The following is an 11,554-nucleotide window of genomic DNA, read 5'->3' as shown; positions in this document are numbered from 1 at the left end:
ACGTAGTGAACACACTCAGTTCAAAATACCTAATGAGCACCTAGTTCAAAAACACCTACAAGTTACGAGCTTACTAGCGTTCCACCGGACCGTCTAGTATTGCCCATGGTCATCATCTATACTCCACTAGATGACTGGATCACTGACAACATTGATGTCTCCCATCATGTTATCACAAAACAACTAAACGAGAGTTGTAGGGCATAATCTCACCTTCGCGGCGATATAAAGAACGTCGAAAACAGAGTTCGTATGCGAAAGTTATGAATTTCTGAAGTTCGGGGCACGAAACCCCAAAACTGTTAGAGACCACGACGTGGCAAGCAGTGCCACCACGTGGCAAGTCTCCTGACACCTACGGGAGTCCCCCAGATGCAACTTGCAATGACGTATGCTGTTATTATATATGTGTTATTTGTTGTGTTGGTATTTTGGGGGAACCCACTAAGCTTTGGGCTTACTGTTTTGAGTTATGTTTCAGGTACTTCAGATAATCATGGGAAGGCGAAGACATGATCGTGCACCTCCTCGTGTTTTGATTTATGATTTTGGGAAAACCCTGATATTTAACATGTTTTGAAAACTATTTTTTTAAACAATGGTGATTGTGGATTGGTTTTAAACATTTAAATTTTTCAAGAATTTTCTGGGTGTTACATGTCACTACTTTGAGACAAATTTGATACCGCTCCAATGGTTATATGCGGGTTGATGAACCCGTGAATCTTCCAAAGTTAGAAATTTTGAATGTTTTATAAATACCTTCTACCATTACAAAACCATACATTTCTTTCGTTCAATTTCATTCCATTTTACTCAATTTTCTCTACATTTCAATTCAAAATTTGAAAATAGATATCATTCATAGACCATTTATATTCGCAAAATGGTCCGAAATCAAAGAGGTGACGTTGGCTAGAACATAAGTCATTGACACTTTCGAAAATAGGTAGGTTAATCAACATAAATTGCTATATTTTTGACGATTAGTTTTGGATAATTTAAAGCGACAATTTGGAGATTCGGATCGTTCAACACATCAACTTGCTTCCAAATGGAAATGTATGCAACAAAAAGTAAAAGAGTTTAATGATGTTCTCACTCATAAGATGAACATCGGTAACTAAAAATTTTCAACGGAGAAGTTTTAAGCGCAAAAAATGTGAGTATCGCACACTATAACATGAAAGATTTTTTATACGATGTGGCGTGAAATATTTTTAAAAAATCATTATCTTTTTTTTTTAAAATTTAAGATTGCTCTTTGTCGTTTGTAGTATGGTTTATTAGTTTGCAGTATGGTTTATTAGTTATTTTGTTTGTCGTTTTAAGATTTAATTAATGTTAAATGTTATTTTTAGGGAATAAAAAATAAAAAATGTTATGTTTTATTTTATTTTATATTTTCTAATTTAATTAAATAAATAATGTTGTGTTTTATTTTATTTTTATATCTTTTAATTTAATTAAATTAAAAATAATGATGTGCCAAATGGTTGGAAAAATTATCATTTTCATGTATCCTTGGAAAAACAAGAAAAAAATAAAAACTTATGTTGAATCATTCCTTCGATCCTATTGCAATGGTATTTTTTAGGGAAAGTTATTCAGGAGGATAATAATCTATCGCTTTTGTTCACATTTGATAATTTTTTTGTATACTATTTACCATTGAACATGTTTTCTTTGTTTACAAAAACATTACGAGCGATTATTATAGGTTTAGCAGGTTAAGTTGAATTTTCTGGCCAATATATGAATTTTCTAGTGACTATATGAATTTTCCGGCGAAGTTATAAACACTATTAATGACTTCATCTACCTAAACACCACCTGATACAACCCTAAATCCCTTTTCAAATCGAGCAACAACCAAAAGAAATCGTTTGTTTCATTCATGCATTTTATCAATTTGTAGATCTGAAAAACAGAGAAGAAGAAAAACCGAGCATTGGAAGTAGAAAATTGAGCTTCCTTTTAGATCTAAACACGTCGATTTAGGGATTTTTTTGGGTTCTACACAAGATTAACACAAGAACAAGTTATTGGTTTGTTTTTCATATTCATGCTCTTTTTTGTTTGTTCGTATTCCAGCTTTGATTTTTGATTTAGTGTGTGTATGTGTGTCCGAGATGGGTTTTAATGAACAGACTCATAAATTATTCCCAAAATTGTTTAGTACTTTGAAGATTTGTGTTCAAACCAAAACTTTTGTGAAACTCATTCACAGATGAATATGAGTACATCAAATTTCTGGTCTTCTTTCAGCTCGTCAGATTTATTATCTTATCTATTTAAGTTCATCAAAGTTCTGGTTTTTGGGTTGAGTACATCTAAACCTTTGAAAGAGACAAACCCAAATCTTCATTTGAACCTCAGAAACAAACTCAGATCTTCATATGAATCTTATGAATACATCTAAACCTCTAAAAGAAACAAACTCGAATCTTCATATACATTTGGCCGGAGAATAGCCGGAAAACTCATGGTGGCCGGAAACTCGTCGGAGAAGACAACCGGAATGGCGTACTCGCCGAAAACCTTCAATACCCGGTAATAATGGTATTTTGAACACCTAGAACAACTTCAATGGTAAATAGTGTAAAAAAAGACTAAATGTGAAAAAAGCCATAGTTTGTTATTCTCATGAGTCATTTTCCCTGTTTTTTTATTGTTTATCATTTTGCACTTTTATATGATGTCTAAATTTTCATCTATATTGTGCAATTTTTATTTGTTTTATATATTGTTATAATATGATGTCTAAATTTTCATCTATATTGTGCAATTTTCATCTATATTGTGCAATTTTTATTTGTTTTATAAAGTAACAATCTCCAAAGGGATAATGACTTGAAAGGGTAACAAACTTTCGACTTTGATAACATTTTGTCACTAAACTTTTTTTCGTTATCTATTTGTTATTGAATTATTGAAACTGTTTATATTTTACCCTTATGACCGGCTGTTACCGGTCATAAGGGTAAAATGTGAACATTTTCAAAAGTTTAGTGGCAAATAGATAACGAAAAAAAGTTTAGTGACTAAATATGAACAAAATCGAAAGTTCATTTCCCTCTAAAAAGTTCAATGACTAAATGTGAACAAACTTCCTCTTTTATTATGTTTTATTAAATTATTATTTTTGTTAAATTGTGGCAACATTTGTTGATGAAGAAATCTATGAATAAAAAAAAAACAAAACCCTGAAAATATATTTTAAAAAAAAACAAAAAACCGAAACCGAAATAAAAAACCAATGGTTTGACATTTTCCAAAATAAAAAAATCAAAATTTTCAATCTGATTTTGGTTTTACAAAAAAATGAAGCATTCTCACTGATGTGAATTATGACCATTGGTTTGGCATGCGGAATTAACGAACACACAAAGAACACAGTGATTTGGGCGTTTAAGAGATGCATTCGATTATGAAAGGTATTTACAAAAAAGGATCTAGATCTAAATCTACATAATTAACACGCACTAACACTCTCAATGTTACATCTCTCAAGCAAACATCTACATGTGGTATGGACCCATCTTATATAGAGGTGTTTACATGTCTCTCTCTCTCTCTCTCTATATATATATATATATATATATATATATATATATATATATATATATATCATGTCATAAAGGGGGAGTTTTGGATAGAAAATGGGGAGAGATTTAGATATGGAAATCCGAAAGTTGAATTTTTGTAAAACCAAAAACAGATTGGAAAATTGTGATTTTTTATTTTTGAAAATACCAAATCATTGGTTTTTTATTTCGGTTTCGGTTTTTCGTTTTTTATTAATATATTTTTCGGGGTTTTGTTTGTTGTTTTTTATTTCATAGATTTATTCATCAACAAATGTTGCTACAATTAAACAAAAATAAATAATTTGCTAAAACATGATACAAGAGGAAGTTTGTTCACATTTAGTCATTGAACTTTTTAAAGGGAAACAAACTTTCGATTTTGTTCACATTTAGTCACTAAACTTTTTTTTTATCTATTTGCCACTAAACTATTGAAACTGTTCACATTTTACCTTTATGACCAATAACAACCGGTCATAAGGGTAAAATGTGAACAATTTCAATAGTTCAATGGCAAATAGATAACGAAAAAAAGTTTAGCGACTAAATGTGAACAAAATCGAAAGTTCGTTACCCTTTCAAGTCATTATCCCATCTCCAAATTCTTATCTAATGATGTATTTATATGAGTTTTTACTTATACGAAATACGTTAAATGTCACCATTAGTGTCAAACTAATCCGTTGCTTAAGAATTTCGTCTATGTTTCTTAAATACTTGTGTTGTTATCGGCTATCTTGGCAATGGATGGCGTCCATCGCAAAATACATGAACATATGTGTTCAAAGTTCAAACATATCCACTATTGAAAAAAAAAAAAAAAAGTAGGACTAGTCATGTTTAGATCATTATTTGTTTAAAAGCATGGACTATTATATATTATGGCATGATTAGAAAAGAAAGAAACAAGTAAATAAAGGATTAAAGTAGATTGATTGACCATCATCATTAATTTCACTTTCTTTCTCCTTCATCCACCTCAGTCTCTTTTCCCTCCCACGCCCCAATTCTTTTCCTTTTCCACCTCACATTTTCAAAGACGTAATGATGATGCTTTTCTCCTTTTTCCAAACTCAACACCTTCTGAAACAACCAATGAACCCACATCATTCATCAATCACCACCTACAAAACACCCACAATGATCCTTGTTTCTCTCGTCGTCATCCACCTCACAATCACAGTCACTTCAGGTTCACTCACCGGAAAGATTATGGACGTCACTACACCTGTAACAACAGTTCCGACAATAACTACCGGAAACCCAAACCCAACTACGCAACCCAAAACGACAACCTCCCCAGTATCATCAAGTACTTCATCTGCAGGCCGAAGCTGGTGCGTTGCAACCCAATCTGCTTCACAAACGGCATTACAAGAGGCACTGGATTACGCTTGTGGTCACGGTGGCGCTGACTGCTCGGCGATTCAGCAGGGTGGTGAGTGTTACAATCCTGACACCCTGCGCCACCATGCTTCTTACGCGTTCAATAGTTATTATCAGAAGAATCCTGTCCCAAGTAGCTGCAAATTCGGTGGCACTGCGATTACGACGAGCTCTGATCCAAGTCAGTTAATTTCTACTCTTTTTTTAGTAATTTCCTTGTATTTATGCTTTGAGTTGAAAAGAGGCATGAAGAAGAGAACATTATAAAGTTTTGGTTTGAATGTGGGTTGTATAACATAGTCACTGCAGCTACACCTAAAAAAAGTTGGTGTACATCGCCGACGAAAAGAGCCGTGACACCCGGCGCCGGCTTTGCCCAAAAGCATCGGCTCCATGTTCGCGTCGTCGTAGGGGATGTTATAACTTTTAAGAGTTAACAGAAGTTAGTCAAAAGAGTTAAATTTCAAAACATTGCTTTATATAAACTCATATACTAGTCTAGGCCGGTTTGTCGGACTAAAACATTTTAACTGAAAAAAATATTTGGGAAATGATGAGTCAGTTTATGAACTAATAATATTTGTTAAAAAAAAGTTTATAAGCTAAATTGTAAATGTAAAATGACATATATATGGACATTTAAGCATACAGGTAAAAGAACAATTAAAAGTATATTTTGAATATTTTTGAAAAAGATTCATAAGTTATAAAAATCAGAGCCCAAATATATTTTGGGTCAGAGGTAAAAAAAAAAAAAAAAAAAAAGGCCCTTTAAAGCCATTAACATAATAAAGACTAGTTGTGAAATCCGTATATTATACGGGTTGATTAAAACAAAATGTTAAATAGAAACGATTAAATGAGAAGTTTATTTGAATTCAAAATTTGAAATAAATAAAAATTATGAGAAAAAAAAACATGCAAAAAATAAATAAATTAAAATTATTGTTTAGTTATTAGACCCGTATACTAAACATGTTAATTATAACAAAATGTTAAACACAAAGGTTTAAACTGTAAATTTATTTGAAATTGAAATTGAAATTTAAAATTTAAAATTTGAAATTAATATCATTATTGTAGGCTTAATTTATGGAAACTAATTAATAATATATTAGAAATGGAAAATGAAATAAATGACAAGTGGAAAATAAATATATCTCTAAATTATGACAAAATGACATGTGGCAAATTGAATGAGAGAATGACATGTGACAAAATCATTCTTATTTATTAGGGTAGATTCAAACCAGACATGCCAATTACAAAGCATAAATAATATTATAAACAAACATTTACAAAAACAAGTTAAAAGAAAAATATTTCTCCTAGTTTTTGTATATGCAAAATTATTAATAATACAATTAAAATCAATTATGTAACATATATTTTCTATATATAATTCTGTCAAGTCATTCAACTTTTATTGTGACGTTGAAGGTCTTAATTGTGACGTTGAAGGTCTTAGTTGTGACGTTGAAGGTCTTAGATAATTTTCTACAATAACTTTGATTTGAAAAACTTCGATTTGAAAAACTTTTATCTCTATAGTTAATTAGATGTTATATGTTCATTCAAATCAGTATCTTCTTCATTAAATTATTAATTTACTAGGTTATAACTCGTGTAGTACATGGATTGATTATAAAAAAAATATTTAATTGGAATTTGTGAAAAAATAAAGCACAGTTCGTGTACAATTCTATTATTAATTGATAAGTTTATAACCCGTATAATATACGGTTGATAAATTAAAGTAAGATAAATAATAATTGTAATAAAATAAATGGAATAGGAGATTATTTATAATTGATTATTTCATATAATTGATTACCAAACATTTTGAATTTCAAAATCTTTATTAATAATGCTAATTTTAAGGGATTTAAAAGAAGATTTAAATTTAAATGTAAATGTAAAATCATTAATAAAAAAAAGACATGTGTAATTTTTTGAGAATAAAAGAAAAAAATTCAAAATTATAGAAAAATGACACGTGGCAAGTTTAAGATTCTTTTATTAGAAGAGACTAGGTGTGAGACCCATGTATTACATGAGTTTAATTAAAAAAAATTAAATATGAAATTTTAACAATTTGAAAAAGTTTGAATTTATAAGAAAAATGAGAAAAAAGTTTAAATTATTAAATTTAGTAAGGCTTTAATGTATTGAATACATTACATATATATAAACCATTTCTAATAAATATTTTACATATATATTACCTTACATAATAAATATGAAATTTTAATTTAATAAAATAAAAAATAAATACAAGTGGAAAATAGAAAATTTAAAAATTCTAGAAAATGTCATGTGTCCAAATGAATGAGAAGAGGACATGTGGCAAAAAACCTTCATTTATTATATTAGATTATTATGTTCATATAAATTAGAAGAAATGAGTGGTTTGAAAAAACTATCGATATGCTTTTTGAAATTTTATAGAAGCACGAAGAATTTGTCTGTTTATTCCTTTTTTGGCTCCCAAATAAATGTATTTTAGGAAACATTGTATTGATTGTAAATAATCAAAAACTACTTTAAGGAAAGAATAGATATGGTTTTTTATTTTTGTATAAAATTTATGGAAACTGAATAACAAGCACGCTGCAAAAATGCAAAAAAAAAAAAAAAAAAAAAAAAAAAAAAAAAAAAAAAAGTACCAATCAAATTCACAAATCAGATAAAAAAAAATAAATAATATGATAACAAACAATTATGCTTAACATTTTACCTTATCAAGTCAGAAATATGATATATTGAAGATGAAACTCAGCAAGAATTAAATCACAAACAAAAATGCAAAAAATTTAAAACATAAACTTCTATTATACAAATGCTTTTAAACTTCTATTATACAAATGCTTTTATCAAACAAAAATTTGATATTGAGGAAGAAACAAAATCAAAACCTAATGGATTGAGAAATCAAGAAACTAATGAATCCAGAAATTAGAATGAGAACCAACCAAAAATAAAAACCAAAAACAAAAAGTCAGAACTCAAGAGTGATAACTTATTAATTAATAGATAAATACTGAAATCATTAATTGGTTTTAAATAATTAGTAAATTAAGATGTTTAATTATTAATTTTTAAATCTTATTTTAAGTTGTTTAAAATACACTTTTATAGTTATACATTAAATATTAATACAATATGTATGATATGAGTCAACCGAATCACTAGTATTTTTCATTCACGAAGCCATATTATAAAGATGGTATAAAGAAATTGCCTATAAGCTAACCGTTGTGTGGTAGAGGGTTGTTAGCGGATTCGATATGACATAACCTTATTAAAAGTATAGTGTTATAAAGTAATAGGACCTTTAAAAAAATCTCACTCTAGTTAATCCTTCTTTATAAATGAAGGTTTTTTTTGGTCATATGTCAATCTCTTATGAGTTTTGACACTTGTCATTTTGTGGTATTTTTAAATAAATGTTTTTTTTCCATTTGTTATTTTCTCATTTTTTTTATCTTTCTTAATTAACACATCGTATTTACACCTTAATTAATAATTGCCTTAATTGAAAATAACTAATAAATTACAATATTACAACTCATATAGTATTTAATATGTTTCTTTTTAAATTCAAATTTTAAATTTCAAATTTAAATAAATTTTTGTTTAAACCTTTCTATTTAATTTTTTTTTTGTTTTATTGAATCCGTACTCACAACTAATAACTAAATGAATTAAAGTTTGTAGGTTTTTGATGCTTGAATTAAAGATAACAGTAAACACAATGCAAGAGATAAAATATAAAAGTTTCGAAGAGAAATTATGGCCATCAATTATATATTTATATATCCCTCAAAAGTAGCCGCTCTCGTCACATAATTAACAAATACATAAATACTCCTGCTTTTGACAAATATTAGATTAATGTATATTCTAATGAATTCTTTTTACTAACGTAAATATTCAAATTATTTAACAAATCAACATAAGAAAACACAGGCAGGATAAAAAGTTAAAGCTACCAATATCTTATAACATTCTTAATTAACATACACATGAATTTGGATTGTAATAATCATTAAAAATAAACTCCTATAAGACCATTCAAACGAATTCAGTATCACTAATTAATTAAATATAACACTAAAATAAAATAAAAATATATTTTAAATAAGTGATCATTGTGACGAGTTGTGGCTTTGCAAGCCTTGAAATATTCACATGGGAAAACCTTATAGAAAATACAATCAATTATTAGAAAAAATTTTATATTATTTTTATGTTTAAAAAACATTTATATTATTTTTTACATTTTCAAATAAAATCAAATTGCAAAATTTTAAAAAAAATGACCGGATATATATATATATATATATATATATATATATATATATATATATATATATATATATATATATATATATATATACCTTATATTTTCTTGATTGTATGTGAAAACAAGTCAAAACCTACATTTATTTCAATTATTTTTGTTCAATTGTGTTCTCCATATGAAATTATATTATTGATTTTTCCCTCTGTAACTAATCGTTTTTATCATAATTAATATCAACTTCGTATGAAAAAAACAAAAATATAAGCCACATAAGATTTTTAGTCGTAAACTTATCTTAAAAACGTATATTTTTGTATTTTTCGAATGATACCTATTAATATAAGAATTTTTCTGAACATAAAAATAATATAAAGATTTTTCTGCATATATTTTATAATTAGTTTTTTTCTACTTGGAATTGCAATGAGTTTGAAAAAGCCCACATGGAAGCTCATGTCAATTACTTACTATTTCCTGTTTATTTCTCAAAGTAACAACCAACTTTATCATTGGCACTTATAAAAAGTAAGTGATTTTTGCATGTCAAAAGGTGACATAATAAATTTGTGATTACAATTTTTGAAATGTTTTGATGTTAAATTTATTTATAATTATGAATGTTACAAATGAATTATGTCATTAATAACGAATCGTTATGGAATGCCTTATTGAATATGTGCATCATCGTTTATGTGATTTTATAATCTCATATAATTATTATTTAGACAAAAAGCTTTCTATCTCATCTAAATGTTTTGTTATATTTGTGCAGGCTCTAACACATGCCAATTCCTATCAACAAGGTCAACAATCCAACTTTTTTTAAGACTAGATTGAGATTTTTTTTATTAGTCGATAACGTTTTAATATATTTTTTGTTTATTTATCTTAAAACAATAATATTTTATCTAACAAATTGATTATTTAATATCTTTTGCTAAGTTTTAACTGATTTTACTTTTGTTTATTAACAACTAGGTGTGAGACCCGTGTATTACATGGGTTTATAAAAAAAATATAAAATTATAAGCATTACATATTTTTTTAAAATAATAATTTTACATAAATACAAAGAATATAATAAATAAAACAAGTAACAAAGGTTGTAGAGCATTTATTATGAAATTTAATAGAATAATCTATTTCATATATATAAATCTCATTAAAATGTGAATTTTAAATTTAAGAAAAATAAAAAATTTTAAAAAATGACAAGTGAAAAAGAAATAATTCAAAAGCTCTTAGAAAATGACATGTGTCAAATTTAATGAAAACATGACATTTGGCAAAATTGATTTTCATTTATTAGGTTAGATTATTAGACGAAAATAACAAAATTGATTGTAGTTTATTTTTCCTTTTTTAATAGCAAATCTACAATTACACACTTTTGTTATTTTAAATTAACATTAGTTCTTTAGAAGGAAAACGTATTATTTTAAGACCAAATTAATTAAATACTATTACTAAAGCGATTACTCAACGTTAAGATTATGCATAATTGATAACTTCTTAATACGTATAATAATTAAAATATAAGATCTAATTGTATATAATTTATTTTGCATTGCAGTACAAGCTCATCGATTCTAAATACCACAAATTCAAGTGGAGCTACAGTTTTCGGCTCAGGACCCTCGGTTCCCATGTCCAGCATTGCATCCCCCATCCTCTTTCCAAAAGCAATTCTTTGTTTTCCATTAATTATAATCACTCATATTTTCTGTATGCTTAATGTATTTTAAGACATATATTCTCTATTTTTATTATATAAATAGAACTACAAGTAGAACATTTAAACTATATAATCTGATTGCAGGGTGAAACTGTGATATGTGTTGATTGCTTAGGGAATAGTGTATTGCACATTGATTCGTCTAATGGTTTAGACAAGACATGTTTATGGCATTTTTCGTCTTGGGCGCATTAACAAGAAACGCATCACCCAACTCCAGAAGGATGGAGTGTTGGAATCATTTGACCTAAGGTCAGATGATGAATGTGAATCTTGTCTTTTGGGAAAGATGACAAAATCACATTTCACTGGATCATGTGAAAGAGGTGAAGGTTTGTTGGACCTTATACACACAGATGTGTGTGGACCCTTCAGATGCGCCACAAGGGATGCTAATCGGTTTATGTAAACATTACGGATGATTATAACATATAAGGTTATATCTACTTAATCAAACATAAATAAAAAACCTTTGAAATGTTCAAAGAGTTTAAACATAAAATCAAAAATCAATTGGGTAGGAAGATAAAGATGCTC

The 11,554-nt window shown here is 27.7% G+C and overlaps 1 protein-coding gene across 1 annotated transcript; it reads left to right on the top strand.

Annotated features, from left to right (window-relative positions):
• Positions 1-4,610: 4,610 nt before the first annotated feature.
• LOC145074762 (uncharacterized) lies at positions 4,611-11,190 on the top strand. The gene is made up of 3 exons (XM_079021093.1): positions 4,611-5,157; positions 10,055-10,085; positions 10,856-11,190. The coding sequence occupies exons 1-3, from the start codon at positions 4,635-4,637 to the stop codon at positions 11,025-11,027; spliced, it is 726 nt and encodes a 241-aa protein (XP_078877219.1). The 5' UTR covers positions 4,611-4,634; the 3' UTR covers positions 11,028-11,190.
• The last annotated feature ends 364 nt before the right edge of the window (positions 11,191-11,554 follow it).

Source organism: Lactuca serriola, chromosome 9, assembly GCF_051521515.1.
Source record: "Lactuca serriola cultivar US96UC23 chromosome 9, Lser_US96UC23_V15, whole genome shotgun sequence".
Taxonomy (NCBI): Eukaryota; Viridiplantae; Streptophyta; class Magnoliopsida; order Asterales; family Asteraceae; genus Lactuca; species Lactuca serriola.
Note: the sequence above shows the minus strand (reverse complement) of the source record. Positions and strands in the feature narration are given on the sequence as shown.